Source organism: Pteronotus mesoamericanus, unplaced genomic scaffold (assembly GCF_021234165.1).
Source record: "Pteronotus mesoamericanus isolate MK-2021 breed Mesoamerican mustached bat unplaced genomic scaffold, CSHL_Meso_final scaffold_232, whole genome shotgun sequence".
Lineage (NCBI taxonomy): Eukaryota > Metazoa > Chordata > Mammalia > Chiroptera > Mormoopidae > Pteronotus > Pteronotus mesoamericanus.
In genome coordinates this window covers 7,586,431-7,609,769 of record NW_026555311.1, presented here as the reverse complement: position 1 = coordinate 7,609,769, position 23,339 = coordinate 7,586,431, and the positions used below count along the sequence as shown (strand labels likewise).

The 23,339-nt window shown below is 37.9% G+C and overlaps 1 protein-coding gene across 1 annotated transcript in view; it reads right to left on the bottom strand.

The window, feature by feature from the left end:
* DKK2 (dickkopf WNT signaling pathway inhibitor 2) overlaps positions 1-21,019 on the bottom strand; it is a 93,841-nt gene extending 72,822 nt beyond the window's left edge. Inside the window, exon 1 of the mRNA XM_054591647.1 lies at positions 20,747-21,019. Within this exon, the coding sequence (XP_054447622.1) occupies positions 20,747-20,968 (222 nt within the window). The 5' untranslated portion in view covers positions 20,969-21,019. The remainder of the gene's footprint in view (positions 1-20,746) is intronic.
* Between the last annotated feature and the right edge of the window lie 2,320 nt (positions 21,020-23,339).

The following is a 23,339-nucleotide window of genomic DNA, read 5'->3' as shown; positions in this document are numbered from 1 at the left end:
AACATCAAAGCTTATCCAACTAGAATGAAACACATCTTCTGAATAACTTAAATGCTTTCATATACTTACATTTTTAATATGAAGGAATTACAGATAATCTTCTAAAAGATCAGCTGGGAAGTTTGGATGTCTACTGTCATCAAGCATACAAGAACTTCCCCTTAATTTCAGAACTAGAAAATCGTAACTTGCTCTTCCTTAGCTAATTCTTATTTAGTAATGTTTTGAGAATGGGAGGATTCAAAAATAAAATAAAAATAATGGAATTTAAAAGTAATGCTGCCACTGAGGAAGGGCCTGGGCTAATCTTCACTGGCAAGAATCAGAGCCGCTGAGAGTCAGGAGACAGCGTGGGCTTGGAGAGAGGTCCGGGAGACTCCAAGCTCGCTCTGTGTTTCCGAAGTATTGCTGCAAACAAAAAGCTGAAAAAGCCACGGAAGGGCTAGAAATCACAGATGAGACAGTAGAAGAGAGAAGATGCGTTCTTATTTTAAACATATATACTAATTGTTGCACAAAGCTGGTAGAAGTTTGCAGCTGGAATGGGGAGAGCAAATGAAAAATGAAATTTTATTTCAGAATAAATTGATGAAATCATGCTTCAACAAGGGAATTGCAGATGGGGGGAGGACAAAGGGACAGCAATATTTCTCAAGCAAGTCACTTTAGTAAAATATGCAAGCCCTCACTCTGACACAGCAATAGAAAGGATGTTCTTGAATCAGTATCAAAGTGGAGTAAGGCAATTTGTTACGCAAAAAGCAATTTTTGGCTCCTTGGCTAACAGATATTTTTCTTTAAGTGAGTACTTATTAACCAGTTTCTAAATCTCTAATTCTGTGGGAATTCTTCTGGAATTACAGGGAATAAGAATTTGGCCCCAGGTGAAGGTTTCTCAATTCCTCAAATTTGTACTTCAAAAGATTTTATTTGCCTCTAAGGATCCTAAAGCATTTTACCATCTGTGAAGTTCATCATCACTTTACAGGCATAACTAAGCTGCTTTTTATACTAAAAACAAGTAAACCCTCCCCCCAGAAAACTGTTTTCCTTTGTTTAAATTATTTTATTTACATACTATAAGGCTGCCTTTCCACAAAGTTAGGAAAAGAGGAATGACATGACATCCATATTCACAGTGTGTGCTTTGAGTTAGGCTACGACCATAATTCTTGGTTAAAGAGCTATCAACTTAAAACTATAAAACATCCAATGATTTCCTTTAAAATAATAGGTTAACCCTTTATTCATACAGCTAAACATGAGAGTGTGAGCAATGAAGATAATAATTTTATTCTTTTTTTCTAAATTAAAATAATCTACTAAGTATACTTTACTGCTTTTACACAATCTTTCAATGTTATAAATGTAAGTTAAATCCAATTTTAATTTAAGCATCCCTTCTAAGAGAGGGCAGGGACATTTGTCTTTTCTTTGTATTCCCAGTTATAGGACTATTGTTATCCCACAGAAAGTTCTCAGTAAATGTTTAAGAGACAAACAGGGAGTTCAATCTTAGAAAGAGGGTTTAAGTCTGAGAAACTAGACCATTAAAGTAAAATGAATGGATCGAGTTGTCTTCCTACTCCTGCTGTTAAGTTCTGAAATTCCTGAAACTTTTCTATTTATTTTGCTTCTAAGCACTGGAAGACGAAGAATTCACACAAGAAAATTGTTCTCAGGATTGAATCTAAGGACCCTAGTAGAGCCTTAGAAACTATTGAGGACACCAAGAAGCTTTTGCTTATGTTTGTTGTATCTATCTATAATGACCATATTAGAAGTTAAAACTTAAAAAATAGAAATACTTATTAGTTCATTTTTTACATTTTTGAAAATCCCTTTCAAGTCGACTTAGTAGAAGACAACTGGATTCTCTTATCTGCTTTTGCATTTAATTTGTTGAGGTATGTTATTTTGGTTGAAATAAAGAAAATCTGGTTTCACGCAGACATGTAGTTTGAAAGGGGAGGAGTATTTTAATAGTTTTTCATATAATTGTGAATAATTTTTTTTATTACTACACCAAAACTTGACAAATGGTAGTTTCTTAAAGGTTAGTTGCAATATGGGATTTGAAACCATATCAATGAAACTCTCATACTCTATTACATTAAAATCCTTTCATCTACTTTGCATTACAAATTTGCAACATCATCCATTAACTGCTTAGAAAATGTTGGTTTGGAGAGTTATAGAGACCTTGACAGCTCAAATCTTATCATAGCAACAAATATCCTGCAATCGTTTCCTTGAACTAACAGGCTCACTTTGTTCATTTCTGAGAAAATACTTGAAAAACACTAAGTCTGAATAGCCACAGCTTGTTTTTCAGCTATTCTTTCAGGGGAAAAAAATATTTCTGAAAAAAATAGTTTTTAACATTCTCTAACATATAAATCCTACTTTTTACACAACTCTCCCTAATACTGTTGTCACCATATGACCTCTAAAAATTACTTTTAAAGTGATAACACTTTTCAGAGGATGTGCTTAGAGATACTTAGAGATCTCTCTTGACTCTCATTTGCAGTTATCTCCCCATGGAAGATTCATAAATTATAAAAAGATTCTCAAATCTTTTCTTTAATTTTTTATTTCTAAAAAAATTTAAGTATATTTGATACATGCAAAATATGTTTAAATATTTTCAAGGTATCAAACACAACTGTGAACCTAGCATCCAACCCAAGAACTACAACAATATTAATAACTTGCCTCTATTTAGTATACCTCCCATTGGCCCAGCTCTCTGATTCCCATCAAAATTAACACTATCCTCAATATTATTATTATTATTATTGTTTTTCTTTCTGCCACAAAGCTTTATTCATGCTCAGTTCTAGCTAGTTTATTTATTTATTTCCATTGCTCCATTACTTTCCATTGTGTTAATCTACCATAATTTATATGTGCATTGTCTCATCAATGAACTGTTTTTTTTATGTTACCAACAGTACTTCTATGGCCCTTTTAATACATATCTTCTGGCACACATGAACAAATATTTCTCTGGGTTATATTCACAGGAGAAAAATTGCTACATCATATAATATATGAGTGTTCAGAATTACGAGAGAGTTTCCAGTGGTCATAGCAATTGAACAACATATAATGTTCTACATACATGAACAATATATTAAAATTCTACATATTCTCCTACACACTTGGTGTTATCAACTTCTTAATTTTTGATCATCCAGTGTGTATACAATGACAAGTCAGTATCTTAATTTACTTTCATTTTACTGTGAATAAGTTTGAGGCTCTATTCAAATATTTATTGACCACTTTACTACTCTTCTGTCAAATGCATGTTCATGTGTTTTTCTCATTTTTATTAGATTACCTCTTTTTTAATTCCTCTTTAATTTATAGGAATTTGTTAAATACTCTGGATGATAATCTATAGTCACACAAGATTTGGGATGGCTATATGTGCTCATGCATTGCCCAGTTAGTGAACTGTATTTTACTTCCTTTATGGTATCATTGAGTAGGCCTGTATTCTTACCTTTATCAAATTTATTATTTTTTCTTTTTTTAAAATGTCTCATTTAAAAATTCCTCCTTACCCAAGGCTTTAAAGATATTTACTATATTTTTTGCTAAATATTTTATATTTTTTCTTTTTATTTATAAGTACTAATCAATTTGGAATTGATTGTTGCATATAGTAAGGTAATGTGACAGTATCAATTTTTCTATATGGATACTCAATTCTTCCAGTATGTGTTTTTAAATAATTCCTTTTTCTCTATCTCTTTTTTTTTAATCCTCATCCGAGGGCATTTTTTCATTGCTTTTAGAGGGAGGAAAAGGGTAAGAGGAAGGGAGTGAGAGAAACACCAATATGAGAGAGAAGCATTGATCTGTTCCCCCAGACATGCCCTGTCTGGGGATTGCACACACCCTGACCAGGGATTGAACCCACAACTCAGGTATATGCCCTGACTGGAATCTAATCAATGACCTTACAGTTATGGGGTGACATTCCAACCAACTAAGCCACGCTGGGCAGGGCCCTCTGTCTCCTAATGAACTATGTCTCAATATATACCTAGCCACTCTAGTCTGTTTCATTGGTTAATTTGTCAAGACCACAGTATCAACTAATACAGCTTTGTATTTTTCATCTCTCTTGAGACACAAATACTAAGTCCTATAAATAGGATTAGAAAATAACCTGAAATTTAGGCAAAAAGAGATATCTTTAATTGTAAAATGAAATATAATTTTCCTCAAATGTCTTTGAACCAGTGTGACAGATAAATCATATTGGTTACATGAGTAACTTTAAAACAGAAAATTTTAATATTCATGATAAAAATTGAGACTGTAATTAATGGTGTGGTAACAATATCATGACACCTCTTGTGTGATATTGTTTTTTCACGCCCAAAACAATAAATGAGGCTTGCTCTTCCAGAGTTAAATTAGAGCAAGGTTATTTGAAAGTCTAAGTTTGAGGAGCTGTCACATCTCAGTATAAGCCCTTTAGAGAATGTCATGGTCAATCAAACAATTATTCTCTTTATCAGCTTAGCATCCACCACTATCTATATGTATACCATGACAGAGAAAAACTGAAGAAAAAAAATTTGGAAGGAACCAAGAAAACACAGCTAATAAACTAGTATGTGGATTCCAATGTTGTCTAGTCACTAAAGAAAAAGACTGAGGAATCCAGCTTACTAACAGATAGCAGGATTTACGAAGTGTCTTTGTTTTTACAGTGTATGACACTTGTGCAATTTTTCCTGCCCTGGCAATAGCAGACTTGATAGTAGAATTGGTTACCAGAATCCTGATTTTTTTAAATGTTTTACATGTATACAGACCTCCTAGACTATCAAATAAATGTATTTCTCATATTTGTATGAAGTTATTTTCTTAGGAAGAATGTCTGCCCTGACCTGTATCTTGTTCAGTATGATTTATATTCCTAAACCATTTTTCTGTGAGCTACTATTACCTCATACCTTTGTAGAGATGCCTGTTTTGGTCTACGGATATGCTTGAAAGATAGGGTTATGGGGCTTTTTTTATGGGCTGAATGTGAACGTGAGGGAAGAGAAAAGTTATAGATAAATCCAAGGCTTTCGGTTGAGCAATTTGAAAAATTCATTTATTATTAAGTGAGATATAGAAATACATGGATAAGTAGGTTTGGAAAAGGGAAAAGATCTGATTTTGATATGGTCAGCAAGAAATACCTATCACTGGAAATGTTAGGTTGGCACTTGGATATTATTTTGAAGTTCAAGGAGGAGATTGTGCCTTAAGGTATAAATAAATAGGGAAACCATTGACATATAGTGGCATTTAAATCCACAAGACCATTAAATCACAAAGGGAATTACTACAGATGGTAAGGGTTAAACATCATACTGATAGCAGACCAGGTTTTTGTTCAAGAAATAATAAAATTAGTATGTCATAGTTTATTCTGTGAAAACCTGTGTTATTTCTTGGGCATAGTTATTTCCCTAAGTACTTAATTTTATAATCTGTTCTGTAGTGTAGTCCAGATTCAGTATCAAACTCATCATTCTAGGGAATAAATTTTTCACTTTTGTGAAAATAAGAATATCTTTTCTATATTATATTATTCCTTTTCGATCAATGGTAATGGTTAAATTATCTTAACAGAGTGGGAAAAAATCACTTCTGTGTAATAAAATTTTAGTTTCCTCTTGAGCTGAATAGTTGCTTGTATAAAGGCAGAGCCAATCAATTTGTAGGGAACAATTAAGTGCAGATAACTAGCTTTTAATAAATGAGACATGATTCTCAAAGTCACGATGTGAAGAAGAGAGAATCAGAGACAGGACAAGAACATGACCTACAACTCTAAGTTTGATACTATCTACTTCTCTCACTATTTCCGTTAATATTTTTCCTAGCCAGCCCATATTCATTACAAGTAGTTGTTAGAAGCAGCTGTTACTAAGATGGAAAAAAAATGGAAAAGTTTTAAATACTGTTTTTTTTAAAAATAAAACTTAAAAACATCTGGACTTTGCACTGAGAAATATTTTTTGTGAGACTAAAATGACTATGTAGAATATTATCAAAAGAAACAGTAACTAAATTTCTTCTTTGCTGCCTGCATTTGAAATCTCCTTTTACTTTCACAGAAGTTTTTGTCAAATGCTATGCAAAGTTCAATAAATGTATCTAGTTTTCCCAAATTTTTAAATCCTTGAATGTTGCTTAACATTGGGATGTGGTTGCCCAATATTTGCCAATGATTTGAAAAGCCACTCACTTTCTGTTCAGTTTTTAGATTTGTTTGCTTATTGCAGCAGCATTTTCCCATCTCAGATGGGTCCTTTCCCACCCTTCTCAGAAATACCAAAATTCAGAGAGGTGAAGGGAGGATACATGGATGACAAAAGATAATATAGAAGAGGAAATCAAAACCAAAAAGTTGGCCCAGACTAGTATTTCAAACCATGTGCTCTGGGTCCGAGCTAAATATGAGTTAGAGGGTTATGTTATCACCCTAGTCGGAGCTGTTGTTAAGCCAGTATATTTGTTGTTACTGGAAAAAACAGCATAGCCAAGTCACACTTCCCAATGGAGGGAAGTGTGGTGTCAGAATTTCAAGAAGGTCCAAATCAGGACACCTGTGTGCCAGATAGGCCCAGCTGCACACGCGGGCTGGCCAGTGCTGCGGGACACCATCTGCTCCACACACCAAGTGCCAGTTTCTTTGCTGAAGATGGGTTTGAAGAATGGGATTCTTTACAGAAAGTTCACAGCTCAGCTGTGACATCCTTAGCCTTTCTCATATTTTAAAATAAACAATTTTTGGAAGAGGGGATTAAAAGCTTATGTTTGAAAGATGACAAGTAGGGTATATTGCTAGCTCCAGAAGAATTGCCTCAGAAGTTCTCCTTCAGATCGGCATTTGGCTTTTCATTCTGGTGACTGATGAAGTATGACTGTAACTCTCAGAAAATTCCAGGTGTTAAGCATGTGCACATTCCAAAAGTGCTCTATGTTCCTGTCGCTGGGTTTGCAATTATCAGACCAGCGAGGGAATATCTCTCTTTCTTAGTCTTTCTAAAACATAACAAGACACTTGGCCCACACCTTGACTCCCTGATCACTAATGAAAATCTGGTCAGAGTAAACAGGATGAACAATCCAGAACCTATTGAAAAATTAGTATTAATTGCTTTTCTCCCCCCTGTACTAAAACTGGCATTTAGAAGAGTATAAACCAACATTCATTCTTTGGGATCTTGGGTGCTGAATATCCCATGGACTATCTTTAAGTCCTTGTTTAGCAATGTTTCCTTTCTTAATGATCAGATATTTATAATTTTTTTCCTTTAATAGGTATTTATAGTTACTCCACTTGAAGATTATGGTAATTTTAGCTTCTTCATCAAGCATGAAAAGACAAGGACTTTGATAATGTTTCTAGAGTTTAGAGGCACAGCTCTACAGAGTTGTTAAACTCCTATAATGAAGCACAATAAAACCCCAATATAGGGAAAACGATTTTATTTAGTGTTTTTATATTAGTAATAAAAACACTTAGATTTTATAATATACCTGTAGTTGCAATATCATCCTGAAAGTGTAACAACTCTAACAACGATTTCACAAATCACATTCAATAGATCCCAATTGACCAAAATCAGAACATTAACCTTAAATCAGTTGAACCAAGAATTCATCATCCTAATTAATTAAAGAATGTACACTGGCTTGAGAAATTATTCATATGGCAGATTAAATGTCACTGATCATTTTTCTTAGTTCATGTAAAGCTTGCTCCAGTAAAATACGCTTATCCATCTCTGTATCATTAAAAATATCTTGTACAAGAAATGAAGTACATAAAGGAACATTTAGATACATTTCCTAAACTAATTGCATGTTGAATTGTTTCAGTCTCAGTGATGTGGTATCTCTCCCTTTTTTTTCACTTAAAATAATTATTTTTATTCTCCCACCCTCTGCCCTCTGTCTCTAGCAACCTCCAATTCGTTCTCTGTATCTATAAGCTTGTTGTTTATTTGTATGTTTATTTGTTATTTTAAGATTCCACATATAAGGGAGATCATATGGTCATATGGCATTTGTCTTTCTATCTAACTTATTCCACTTAGCATAATGCCATTGAGGTCCTTCCATGTTGTTGCAAATGGCAAGATGTCACTGTTAGTTATGACAAAATTATACACACACACACATACACGCACACATATATAGTCTATATATATAATCCTGGCTATTGTAAATAATGCTGCAATGAACATATGGGTGCATATATCTTTCCAAATAGTGTTTTTATTTCCTTTGAATAAGTACCCAGAAGTGAAATTGCTGGATCATATTGTATTCTAGTCTTCATTTTTTGAGGAAACGCAATACTGTTTTCTACAGTGGCTGCACCAATTTGCTTTCCTAGCAATAGTACCTAAAGTTCCCTCTTCTCTACAGCTTCAGTAACACTTTTTATGTCTTGTCTTTTTTATAATAGCCATTCTCACAGGTGTGAGGTGATGTCTCGCTGTGGTTTTGATTTATATTTCCCTGACGATTGATAATGTTGAGCATATTTTCTTGTACCTGTTGGCCGTCAATGTGACGGTCTGATGACCTGATGACTCTCTCAGTCTCATCACTTTCACAAATTTAAAAAAAAAAAAAAATCAAGTGGTCTCCCCATTTACCTCTGAAAGATAAAACTATTCAACATTAAAACCGCAATCAAAGAACTCCGAGTTTGAAGGCGAGCTATCATGGGACCACAGACACCAACTGCAGAGCTGGCTCATAATGTACATGGCCACTTTTCTATTGTCTTTCTTCTTGCCTGATTGCTTCCCTCAAACATTCACTATGCTCTGAACATGATAGAAGCTCACAGCGTAGTGAGAAAATTAAATGAGATAACACAAAGTTCTTGATATAAAGTAGGTTCTGAAAAACTATCTTTTAGAAGCAAGGCACTATGTATTGCTCCGTATCCAACCACACCAGTGCTGGCTGTAAGTATTGCTTGGAATGTACTGAAAATGTGTAGTGATACCATGTTCAATGTCAGACTGCATTACCCATGACTATACAATAACTATGATTTGGGATCTGGCCTACTTATCCAGCTTGATTTTGTATTTATCAAGTAGCTATCTGTTTTGTTCTTTCTTTTCTTGTCCTACTTCTTAGCTGCAGAATATCACTCCTTCGAATCCTTATATTAAATCTCATTATGATTGCTGGTGAATGAGTGGATCTTCATTGAGTTTCCAGTTCTTAAATGGATTTAAATGATTAATTTGTCTGTTGTTTTGGCCACTCTGCCTTGATTCCCCAAGGTATTTTAAATTTGATACACTCTAAGGTATCTGAAATTTGCCCTAGAAATTTCAGAACATTTTGGTCTCAACCATTAGAGAGTTTTCTCTAGTTAGTCTCTTACCTCTCGTTTAAAAACAGAATTACTGTTGAGACTGGGCTACACTCTTCTTTACTGATGTTTACTTAGAACCAGAATTATATTTTTGGTCTTAATTTTTTAAGTGCCAGGCCATCAAATATAATTATTCTGTTGTGTTGAAAGCTGGTGTTTTCTAACAAGAAGTCAGAGCACACACTCCAGTCCAATTTGTAATCAATCACTGGGATGGCTGTGGCCTAAGACCTGAGTGTTGGTCAATGTGCTTTAACAATGAGAACCAACAGAGACTAAAATTCGGTTACAATGTGTTGCAGCTAGTGGCCAAGATCCTTTAGAAATATAATTTCAAGATTTTTCTTGTTAGAAAGTTATTTCCTTCTGAAGAGTGTTGGGAAGATAGCGGTAGGGCAAATAAGCAAGCAAGGAAATTTACAAGAATTTCCAAAGAGCCTTTTGGAAGCATTGTATTAATTTCAGCAGTTGCAAAAACATGTTTACTGAGTTAAGCGGTTTAGCATTTTCTCTGAAATTTTAATTGCATATGTTTGCATTTAAAAAAAAAATCTTTGACAGACTTCTTTTTTTTCCACCTAGGTCCATGAGTTTATCTAATAAGTGGCACTTGAAACTTGTGTCACCAGACTAATCTCTGGGGAATTATATTGCGTATGACTTGTTTCTGCCTCTTCTTTCATGAAAAGAGTGGTTTTTGGGTGGGGAACTTAATGTTGGCTTGCACTCATGAATTGCTTCCTGAACACCATGAATCTCTGAGAAATAGTAATCATATTACATTAATTTTGACCGGGTTCCTTGAGTCAAGAAGATCTCTGTACAAAATAGTATTACATCATTTTTTTAAAAAATTTTAAAACTATGAACCCAACTGAAGGTTTTCTATCTTAAAATCCTCAGCACGATTGAAGGGTTTATAATTATAACCTCCATACTGATGTAGTGACAGAGAAAATCTTTTGGAAATGTTTCCAAAAATACCCCACATTTTTTTTTATATACTCATCTTCTGTGGGGTACTTGGTTTACGGAAATAACACAAAGCCACTCAGAGCCAAGTATTTTGAATGTGGAATGTTAATATGTATAACATTGTTTACAGTCATAAAGTTATGACCTAAAACAAATAAACATAAACTAATTTTCAAATTAGTTTCAAAAAGGTCTAAATGACAATAGCAAACAAATGAGTTGCCTGTAGTGACTAATTTTGAAAAATAATGTTAAAGTGTGTTTGTTTAAAAAATCTGTGACATCATTTTGAGTTGCATTTTTATCAAATTTCTTTCTTTGTTATATATCAGCTCACATTCTACCCCTCCGCCCTACCTGTAATAAGAGCTTGTGCATCTCACCGACTTGCCCTCTCCATCGATGGATCCTGAGGTCAGCAAACTCCTACCCTCTTGCTAATGCAACTTTGTTATTTCTTACCGTATTTCTAATCCCTTGTAACTCTACCGCTTCCCACTAATGTTTCTTTAGTGCATTTGTAAATGATGAAATTAGGAACAGAATTCATCAGGAAATAGCAGGGCTTTTACAAAGGAAAAATTAATTTCTTCTAAAATATTTGGAAAAGAAAAGGCAGATTGCACCTCTTTACATCATCAGCATACTACCCAGCGTGAACAGGCATTTTCTTGACTGTTTATGGAGAGTCTTACTCTTCCAGGTCAATTTGACTTTCCATCAAGGGAACCAGCGTCTAATCCATGAAAAATGACAAAAATAAGTAGCTTACTTTTTTGTTAATAAAAAAGGGTTTTTATACACAGATTGACCTCCAGCTTTGTTATATACATGTTTTGCTAATAACAGAAAGCAGAATGTTCCCATTCTTACAGTAATTAAAATTAAGAGAACTAGCTAAGAAATGCAATGCAAGTGTCCATCCTTAGAAATTTTTATAAAAAGGAAAAGTCATCAAATTGCTAGCTCTAATATTGTATTGGAAATGGAGGCATGAACTCGACAATTTCTAGGTGCCTCTGTTAACCTTAAAATTCTAACTGGATTCCACAAGAAGGCTACATTTGTTTTTACAGCTACATACACCAAGGACCCATCATATGTATTTACTAAAAACTGCTTTTTTTTTACTGTAATCATAGTATCTAATACACTTAAGAAGTAAATAAGTAATGAGCAAGTTTATTGACTTACCTGAAGAATTTATTTACATAAGAATTCAAAAACATACCAATAACAAGTTTCTAGCTGGCTTCTCTGGCCTCTGATTTATCTGGGGGACAGCACAGCATAGTGATTGAATAGTCAGACTCAGTAAGATTGCTTGGCTTTACATCCCAACTTTGCCACTCACTAGTTCTGCAGCCCAAGAATAAAGTCAAAAGAAACAAGCCAATTGATGACATTGTGTAACATGTTAAATTTCATGCTCTAGAAATGTACATAAAATGGAGAAGAGCCTGATCAGATTTTTTACTTTAAAAAGTCCTTGTTTGATATAGTGTGGAAGATATTACAATAGCATATTACAAAGCTATTACAATAGTATTATAGTCTATCAGGAAATGGTTATGGTCTGAGTCAAAACAATGACAACTAGGATGACAATAAAGCAGCAAAAGAGATCAAAATTAATGATGGAATCCTACTTATTAGAGAAATACTAAAGATTTGCTGGCCTGATTCCTGAAAATTTGAAGTTACAGATAAAAGCCAATATAAAATACAAAGTTTTTTTGTATGTTTGTTTCTGGACAAACTTCCAAAAGAGTTGAACAGGCAAAAGAGCTCAGAAGTTTAATCAAGCTAACAGTAGATATCTGCGTAAGTAAAATGATTCAAAAGAAGAGAAAGTGGAGCAAAAAGAAAAGAAGACTGAGGAAAGAATGAGAAATGCCCGCATTCACTGGTAGAACATTGTGGAGGAATCAGTGAAAAGAATAAAGAAGGATGGGCCAGAGAGGAAAAGGGAAATTATATATATATATTCACAGAAGCAAAGAGATATATAAGGAAGAAAGGATAGACAACAGGCTACAAAGTGCAGAGGGTGTTTACTGGGAAAAAAAGACTTTGAATTTCAAGAGACAAGTTAGCAAAATGCCTGTTGAACCAAATTGCAAAGGGTTAAGATGAAGTAAAGCTAGAATGAGCAAATGAAGACTATTGTTTGAATGTGAGCTGTCATTTCAGTTGGTTTTCAATGACAACTTTTCCCCTGCCTCCACATTTGGATGAAGGTTTTTTTTAGTTCATTATTAGATAGAAACATTTATTGGCAAACAGTTAGTTTCCAACATGCTAACTTTATCACACAATTCAATGAGATGACTTTCACTCTCAATTTAACACTGTTAAAATATTTCCACATTATTTGAATCATAAAAACAACCTCAAATAAAAAAAAAAAAACAAATGAAAGAAAGTGAAGAGAATGAAATGGGAATAATGAGTCGGAATTTCTGAGTGCTGCTAGCAGGACAGCTGACATTCAAGAGAGGGTTGTAAACCTTCCAAATTCTCAGCGCGCTCTCCGGGCCCCAGGCATTGTGCACAGTGTCGAGAAGCCTGCCTTTGCAGAGGCTATCTTATTTTGGAGAATATCAAATTAATGCTGTTGGCAGCGGACTCCAACATGTTCTTCCATTGTTTTGGTTCCCGTGCTTAAATAACTAATATTGTGGTTGTTAGGACCTCCACTTACCATGATTATATTTTTAATGTCTGGTGTGCCCTTGCTTCTGTGTAGTTTCACCGATTACTCAATTACGTACCATTTTGCTTTCTTTTTACTAGACAACAGTGACCCTCGTTGTTAAGATGCAATATGAGAAATGTGATAGCACGTCTACGTGTGTGTATTTTGTCTTGTTTTGTGTTAGAATTCCTGGCCTTAGTGCACCTGAGTTCATTTGTTCCTTTGTGAATGTGACACGCATTAGTTTAGTTGCTCCTGCCCACCTGGGTGGGGAAGAGTAAGTAGCTACTTTCTCTTTTGTACACGAGCACTTAACCTTACTTATTTCTGTGATGGTAGTACTAATAAAGGTATTCTGCACAATAACTATGTACTCTTCCCTCCTCCTCCCTATTGCACCATAAGTATTATTACTATTATGGCTGCTGTTGCTATTGTTATCCGATTTCAGTGATTTAAAAAAGAACCAGAATTAAGTGACTTTCTTCAAAGACATTAAGCTAATGAGTGGCAAGCAGGAGTGTAGAGCCTGTTAGGAAACTGTAGTGTTGTAGGACTACTACAGACCAACTGAAAGGCAGCTAGGAGGGGATCAAAGTAAGAAGAAAGCAGTAGCAGGCTCTAAACCTAGACAGCTTTCCCTGTCTAATCAGAATGGGAGGGGTGTCAGGTGAACCAACATTAAGCCATTGCAGGGAGGCCATAGAGAAGGCCCCAGCTTGCCGTTGTCAGGCACGTGGTCGTGTGCAGATGTAGGCAGATAGGTATGAGGAGTGTCTGGTGGTTGCCATGAGAAAACAAGAGAAATAGAATTTACCCAACAACATTCTCTTCTACTCGGACAACATCGTAATTTATCGGAAAGCGTAGAAGAAAGAAAGAGGGGTGGTGTGTATTTGCCTTGATGACCCTGCAGAGTTCCTGGCAGGGAGGCAAGGAAAGTCAGAAACGAAGACGATGTAGTGCTCTGGGGTCTGCCTTTGTGTCCATGAAGTGCTCACATACTTTGGCTGCTCGGAGTAGAAGCAGTTGGCAGCAACAGAAGCCGTGGGTTTTGCTGTGGTTTTTAATGAACCTACAGTTATAACCATGTCATTAGAAAATATAAGAGGGAAGAATAACATAAAGGTCCATGTTCTTCTGAAGTCCAGAATAACTTTTGCAAATTGTAGCAACATACCGTGATAGTGGAGTATGCAGCCTCTGACACTACTTTGCATTGGTTTTATTTTGACTTTATCCGCTTATTGCTGTGTGATTTGCAAAAATTGCATAACCTCTCTATGCCTCAGGAGAATTACTGTTTTAACATTCATATAACATTCCATCACTTTTAAAAATAAGGATGATACTAGGACTTGCTTCAAGGGGCTGCAGAGAGAATCAAGAGTTAATTTAAATAAAGCATTTAGAGCAGTGGTTGGCACACAATAATAATCAATAAATGGAACCTCTTACTGTACTGTAGTGTGTGCTACAACTACTTACAAGCCATTTTAAAGAAATAATATTCTGGAAATCACTCTTTTCTTCCATTCACCAGGAGACAAAACATTCTCATTTCACATGATAAAGCATAATATAAGAACCAACATCGTTTAGAAAATGTTTGGTTAAGTACAGTACTTGAAGAAGTCACTCTCCTTAATTGTGATGCTTTGGTTTATTTCACGACTTCATGTACTTACTCATTCAATGATTTTGTTTGTTTCAGACAGGTTGGAGCATTTAAAGTGTTGTAGTATTATGAAATATGTAAATTTAAGCTATTCTGTATACCAAATTTTATTACATAAATAGAATCAACTAATAGAATGAGACACTGTAATATATTTAAAAGGATATCTGATGCACACTTGTTCTTTTGATTTGACTACGGAAGAGAGGTAAATTACATTTTAAAAACTTACTACTTTTGTGTTTTGCTGATTTTATTTCTAAATTTATGATTTGGTGCACATTAATAAATCTAAATGAGTAGTAAGATCTCCAAAATATAACCTGTCATATAGGTCCAGTGATTGTGGAACGTGTTAGAATAATTTTGTGTTTTTAGAGATACATAAATGAAGTGCCTGGAGTCCCTCTGCCTTAAAGCTCTCTCTGATTCACTTTACCCTCACAAAGGCCAGGATCGATGGGATGAGCTCTCCTTACGGACTTCTCATTAGATGTGATATTTGTGGCCTTCGTTCCTAGATTTGAACCCGAATAAGTGGGCAGTGACCCAAAGTTGTTAGTGTGCGAGACCCACTAGAAATCACTATTTAAAATATTTGGATGGTGACTTTTCTTCCTGTGGACAGATGTTTCCATCAAAAAAACAATTCTGTATTATACATAAGTTGACCTCTTTGGGAGACCGGTTTATATTTGCACTAAAAAAATCCAACAACTAGACAACAACTTTAGTTCCTAGCAAGAATAGATGGAGGAGGAAGAGAAAATTAACTTTTGCTTGCCTTAACTAGTAATACTAAATTTTTGTTTTTCACTCCATATTTAATTTTTCTATGTAAGCTTAAAACAATTCTACACAATGCAAAAGTTATCTATTATTTATTATGAATTTTGTTTCCTTTTGCATTTTACTTCAGAATTTTTAAAAAAAGACTCAGTAAGAGGCACAGGCAGCCACAGAACTGCCTACATTTTTTCAGTCATCAGTTAAATAACTAAGAGCAGGTTTCTCTGTTTTTTGTAGATGAAGATAAGTGATAGAGGTGTATGAAGTAAAATGGCTTTAAAGGGCCATCAGGGAGTCACACACAGAAATAAAATTGTAATTTATTCTGATGTTATATAAATACCAAGAAATACACTCAGAAGAGACTTAGTTTAAAATGGTAAATATATTGAGTACTATAAAAGGCCTCTACAATGTACATTTAAAATGATTGTGCAGGGGGGAAAAAAAAGAAAGTCACAATATTCTCTTAGAACAGAATAATCAGTTACCTTTCTATCATATTGCTTCCTCAACTTAAAATAAAAACTGTAATATTTGAAACATCCTGGGAAGGAGTTTATTTCAGATGGGAGCACTGCAGAAGACTATGGCAGGGTCGAAGTCACAGCTGGAGTGAGTTTAAGTAACTGTGTCCCTCGCTCTCTCTAGACTAACACAAAAATAAAATGATGGATGCTCATACTTAGATTATCATTAAAATATTTTTCTTGCTTTTCATGAGGTAACCTTCCACTTGTATCCCCTATCATCAATTCTGTATTATTTGCAGTGAAAGGAAAGAAACCTTAGTGTAGATTGTTTCAAAATCTTTTTCTTTTGGAAAATTTCATTTTAAAAATGATTTACTTTCCCGATTTCATTTAGTGTCCATTGATGTCCCGAGGAGATAGCAAATATTTACTCTCTAGCATGGGAAAGTTGGGCTGAAGTTAAAAAAAATCATGGGTAATTTCAGAAAATGAGGAGATCACCTACAGAAAACAGAGTGAATAGTTTATTCGAGCAAGCAATTTCATGCGTGTTTGTGCATGCAAATAGATACAGCATTTGTATTGAAAAATGCAATATACAAATATTAATGCATTCTAACCAACTCCCTCAAGCTTTTGTTTCAATGTATTTCAAGCATCCTTTTTTCATAACATAACTTCTTCCAAACCACTGTCCTCCACATGTCCAAGTTACATTAGGAAATTATGGAATCTGAATTTATGTTAAAGCAGTTTCAGCTTCTATTTAGAGACACATGTCAGGAAGCTTATCTACCTTTAAAATGTAATCATTTTCCATAGTTTTATCCATAATTTTAAAAAATATTTTAAAATTCTATAGCATTATATTCAAATTAATTAATCTGCTTGCCTGAAAAGACAAAGCAAGGAGTAAAGACTAAAAGAAGCAATTACGGACATAAATCAAAAAGGTTTTTCATTCCCCCCCCCAAAAAATATCATTGTATATCACAAAGGTAAAATGACATTATAAACTGATTTTTCTAAAATTAACCTTTCAGGTAGCCCATAAAAATTGATACCTCAAACCCCAGAGGTGATATTGAGCAACAGTGTACTTAATCAGAATATATTTAATCAAATGATTAGAAGATTTTGTCTAAAATTACCTTTGCTTTAGAAAATTTGCAACAGTCTCTTTAGAACTTGAAGTATATAAATATGGACACACATATAGATTGGTAACAATCCTACAAACTAATATATCCCATGTATACGTATGTTCACTACCCCTTTAAACTCATTAGCAATAGATACAAACAGAAAGTCAAATTAAAACATTAATATGAATAATTCAGCAAAAACATTTTTGCTACTTCTGTACCAGTCCCCAAAATATTACTATATTCAATTTTCTATGTCAGTTTCTGTCATAATTCATAATTGTATCTTTGAAAGCAAACCTAAGAAGAATTGTAATACCTCTGGAAAACTGTGTTTTCTCTGAAAGCCCTCTAGTTCATTTCTGAAATTCAAAGGCACAGTTTCAAGGAGTGACTTCCAAATAATGCACCTTGCCTATAACAAGTAGGATTCCTATAAATAATGGGAGGTGGAGGAAGGTATAGAGAGTATAGATGGGCTGGAAGGAAACTTGACTTGGGCTAGTGAACACACAATGCAGTGTTTAGATTGTGTGCTGTAGAACTGTGCACCTGACGCCTGTATAATCTTGTTAACCGGTGTCACCCCAAAAATTAAACAGAAAAAAAGAATATTTTCTCTATATGAAATCAAGCTACAGTGAATCAAGACAACCTTGGGGCCCATTTAGTCTCATTTTCAGTGTTGTAGGTTAACAAATTATAAATTTTTTGATAATTTCTTCTGCAATGGAAATAAATTTTTTTTTAATTTTCTATTCTGAAAATAAATCAGAAAAACCTAAGTAGACAATTCTCACTAAAAATAGAAAACCAAAGAGTAAGTGTCTAATGTGCCTACTTGAAATTGCATCTTACGATTCCTTGTTCCTGCATTTCTGAAATGCACATATTTCAACATCATCAGCCAAAGATGGGGGAAAGGGAGAGAATTAAACTTATTAGGTCTCAGAATGACACTATAAAATTTACCTAGTTTGATCAGTTGGCACTTCCAGTCTTCTCAGTCATTCTTATTTTTCTATTATAATGAATAAAAATTCAGCTTAGCTATGTTTCAATTCTAAAGTTTTTCTCCGTAAAAGGAAACAACACTTCCCTTTTGGAAAGTCTTTTCTAATTTTCATTCCTTTACTGAAAATAAAAGTATTAAGAATTTTGGTGACTATATAACTAGTAGAATAAAGAAGATAAAAAGACCCATAAATATTCAAAGAAGGCAGATTTTTCTATTTGTTTCTTCACAACAGTACACATTTGGGATCACCCGCTAAACAAGTGAGCAGCCAGAATGTACAAAAGATGCTCCTCGCATTCCCCAGCTATCTTCCTGCAATTCAACTCAATGCTTTATTTTATGTTACCATTTTCTTTAGTATGTTACCATTTTCTCACAAACCCAATAATAAATTTTAATGATCTAACATTGCAGTTAAATAAATATAAGAAAATATATTCTATAGAATGACTGTTTCAGAGGGAATATGAGAAATTCAACTAAAAAAATCAACTCATTTTTAAAATAAATAAATAAATCTTCAGTTTATTTGCAGACTTTCAAATTGAGTTGCAACCTGTTTCAGGAGCAGCTATATAGAGAGATAATAACATAAGCAGATATTTTATACATCTTTATATACAAAATACAGTATCAAAAGAAAAGATTCTGGGGCGCATCCCTCAGTGTAGCCCATGTAACCGCACGGCTAGTGACGGTGCTGCCATAACTGACCATTTGACTGAGGAACATCAGGTGTTGAGGCTCAGCCGTGGTGGAAACAGAAAGTCCTCTACAGAAACTCACAGATGGGGCATGGATTGGAATCAAAAGAACATTGGATCCATCCCTCTGTCCCTGGCTGAACTAAATATTCAGCTCTTCTCAACAACTGCCAAGCTGGAATTTGAAGTCAGTTGCATGAGAGACATGTCTGATCATTTGTATTGAGAGCATCCTTTCTTTGCAAACCATGCCCCATCTCATGGCGGACTTCTAAGAGAATGTTAAAATAGCCCTGGTTGGAAATGTCAGGGTGTTTCTAAGGGAAGAGAAAAAGGATAGTGATCATGTATGTGTGGAGATATGTGACACGTGTGAGAAAATGCAAAGGATATGTATGTGTGTGGCGTGTATGCATATGTGTAGTTTATTTCCCTTAAGAACTTAAAAAAAAAAAATCCTGTGATTGCAGACTTGTTCTCCATTGAGAGGATAGCTGGAATGTTTGACATTTCAAAGCCCAGGAAGGCTTCTGGAACGGCAAAACCAGCAAAAGTGTCTCCCGAGAGGGCAGTAGGGGGCCAAGCGCGGGCCAAGTGTTCCCTGGCTGTCCATCCAGGACTGGCCCATGCTGTCAACCTTCGCCCCACCGCTTGCGGGGGGTCAAGGGCAGTGGAAGATACCGAGCAGGCACGGAGCCCCTGCAATTGGCTCCTTTCATGAAACAAGAAAACCAGAAACAAGAAATCTGTGGGGCAATGAGCTCCCTTCCTTCATGGGTTGACAGCTGTGCTGTGCCAAGTGCGCTTGCTGTTTGGCAACCTGGCTTTCGGTTTTGGCTTCCTACAAAAGGGGCGGAAGGAGGCGCTGCCGTGGTTCCCAGTGCCCACAGGGCCCCCTCTCCTGGCCACTGCGCGCCAGCCACTGTTGGTGCAGAGTGCGCGCGCCGGTCTTTGTGCATGTCTGTTTATCTTAACTGTTTACATGTGACTGTCAATCTATCTGTCTGTGAGGCAGAGACACAGAGACGCCCGCGGAAAGTTCCCTCTAGGAAAAATGCCTCCCCGGGTTTCCTTGCTACATCGCTGGCCGACCGCGTCTATGATGCTGTCATTGTCACTTCGTTATTTTGCTTCCTCCCGGATGATTTATTTACAATTCTACAGGAGTGCGAAATGCGCACTTATTGGAGCTTCCTGTCTGTGACCTTATTTCTTTGAGAGAAAAAGTGGTTGGGAGGAAAGGTGAATCTGGAAAGGGGTAAGCGCCAGTCTCCTTTAGATTGGAAAATGCAATGATTAAGAGTCCAGGGCCCTGATTTAGACTGGGATTGGAACCTCGCTCTGACATTTAAACTAGCTGTATGTCTTTGGCAAATAGCTGCTACTCCGTGCCTCAATTTCTCCACTTGTTGATTAGGAACGGTACCAGCGCCTAGCTCATAGAGTTGTAAAGATTAAATATATGTAAAACACTTAGAACACTGCCCATTGCTGTATGTTAAATATTAACATCACCCTCAGCATTGCCGTGTTAAATTTAGGGAAGGACCATTCTGGCCACTTTCCCCACCGGCACGCACTAGATCTCAGTACGTTCCCATGCCCCAAAGCAAAGGTGAGACAAAACCCCCACCCGCCCGCTCCACGCCCTCCAGCGCCAGCAGCCACCCAGCCACCTCCGCCCTCGCAGACCTGCCCTCCCCGGTAGTCGGGCGCACCGCACCTGCGGGCGCATTCGGAAGGTCAAGGGGCACAAAGACAAACGGCGCTCTCCAGCGCGCTGGCTCCTCCCTCTCCTGGCAGAAGAGTGTATTTGGGGTGTTTTCCTACCTGCCCCAGGTTTTTGCCCTTCTTACTGCCGCCGAAAGCCAGTCCTTGGTATGTGCCCGCAGATCGATTGGCGGCCTGTAAAGGCGTCTCCCCGCCCAGAGAGGACTTGATGGAGTTGAGTTTGGCCCGCGAACTCCCGAGCTGCGAGCTCTCCACCATCAGCACCGCGGCCAGTAGGAGCAGGCAGCGGGACGAGTCCTTGCCCCGCATCAACGCGGCCATCTCCCGGCGAGGGGTCCCCGGGGAGCCGCAAAGCCCGAGGGATGCTGATGCAATGGGAGGGAGGACTCCAACACGGGGCCACTTACTGGGGGCGCGGAGGCTCGCAGGCTGTTCCCCCAACCCCACTTGGCTTCAGGGCCCAGCACTGTGTGAACTCAGTCTCACGCCTCAAATCAGGAGCGAGCGCGACCCAAGCAAGACCCACTTTCTCCACCAGGGCAGGAAGTTCTGTAGTAACTGGAAGCAATCAAAGGCGAGACGCCTTCTCGCCAAGGAGGCGTGACCCGAAGTGCAATAAGACTCGGCTCCACGGACCGAACCGCTTCTGCTCCGTGGTCCCGCCTGTAACTCCACAGTCCAAACCTCCTCTTAATTGCTCAGGAGGTCTACACTAGTTCCTTCTCCTTTGGCCTCCGTTGCTTTTCTCTCCTCTTTCCTTCCCTACCCTTTAAGTCTCAACCTTTGCAAGACTCAAGTCCTCCTTTTCAGTGTTAGCGGGCGCTATAATGCGAGATCAGGAACCGCCCCCAGACCCGACCCTCCAGGTCTGAGGCAAGCAGAGGTCCCCCCACGCGTGCGCTTACAGTCGCCCGATGCGTAGTTCCCTGGTTCGCACCCGGCACCCAAGCGCTGCCAGGGACGCCGCGATGCTCTGGGGCTGTCCTGTGCTCCGCGCGGTCTCCCGCTCTGTGTCTGCTCTCTCACCGCCACCCCGTTTGCTTTTTATAGCTTCCATAGTGGGTTTTTTTTCCTCCGCCCCCAATTCAAGAGTGACAAAGAGTGGAAACGCGCGTCTCACCCCCCGTGTTCCCGCCCCCGCCTTCTTCTTCCCCCTGCGGCTTCCCCTCCAGTTTCTCCCTCTTTCCCCCTCCCATCTGCCTTCACCCCTCAATTGAAAAATGGGATTCACCCCCAGAGGGACATGAGGGCTCCTAATTCCTAACAGCAGCTCCCGAGGGTGGAAAGACCTGTGGAAACAGAAGGAGTGAAAACGTGTTAAGTGGCAAGGAGCCCGCTACCACCGCGCTTGGGGACTGTCCCGCACCCTTTCTTAGATTCCCAACCCATCTTCAGTCCCTGGCTCCGAGAGGAGCACTGGAGAAGCCCTGCAGAAGACTGAGGGAAGTGACCGTGTGGGCGTTAATACTGTGTTCTGTGTACGCTTAAGCTTTAGTCTGTCTGTGCCTCGCAGTGGATAAGTGAGGTTGGCGCTGTGTTGGTGCGCCTGGGGGTGCCCAGCTGATCCGGCGGGGGGCTTTCTTTGGGAGAAGAAAGCCAGAGAAGGATTGGAAAAATGGTCCTAATTCTTTCTCCTGGAGGCCTTTAGGACTTTCTAGTCATATTCTCCACCCTTCAGCCCGCCACCCGCCACACTTGCAGGCTCTGTCCATGTCCCTGAGGGGCTGGGAGGAATGGGGGTGTCCCTGAGTATGCTCCGAAGATTTGAACCTCACAGCTCCACCGGGCAACTTCAGGGCGCCAGAGAGGAATGAACGGGGGTTGGGGGTCCGTTCACTTCTGCTTTCCTCGGCTTCCTGGTTCCTAGCCCCGAGGAATTACATGGGAAACCTTTCCTGTCACACCCCGCGGCTCCTCAGCTCGAGCTCACTGCTTCGAAGGTCCAACGAGGCTCCAAAAAGCGCCGGGACGCGCGACGCTTGGGGGCGCCAGGAGCTGCAGCCGAGCCGGCGCGGAAGTACTACAACAGGCAAGTTGTCCTGGCAACAGCCATTGGATGGCAACCAAGAACTCCAAAGCGACGCGAGGGATTGTTAGAAAGTGGTGGCATTTCTCCGTCTCGGCTGGCCTTGAACGCCTGCGCGCAGAGGGCAACTTGGCGGACAACTGCTAGAGAAGGAGGTTTTTCTCTCCAGCTACACGCTAAAACTTTCCTACCTGGGTTCTTTAGCTTTCACACCTGGTCCACACACCACGTGCAGGAGTATGATTTCCTCATGTGTCTACGTGGGAACGCTAGTGATTCTTTTCTTTTCCCCAAAAGAGGGCCGAGTTCAAAGTGTGATAGCTGGGTTCTTCCAGAAGGCACCAGCTTTGCCATATACTTCTCTGTCCCAATGAGTGTCTGCCATGGAATTCTTCATTTTCAGAAAGTTTGTTTAATACTCAGGCAAAGAGGGATTAAAACTTTAGGCGCCCTCTGGCATATTTTCTGACCTTTGGGTTACTTTGTGCTTCCTTAAGGTAAGATTTTCACATTTAAAAATTTCTTGTTACTTTTTTAAAATACAATCAGAAATGGATTTTTTAAGGACAAGAGGAGAATTCCAGGCACTAGTGGAGGGCAAGGAAACTGACCCCTACTCTATAAATAAGAACTTGGGATTCCAAGCTCAGACTTTGCAGAAGGGTA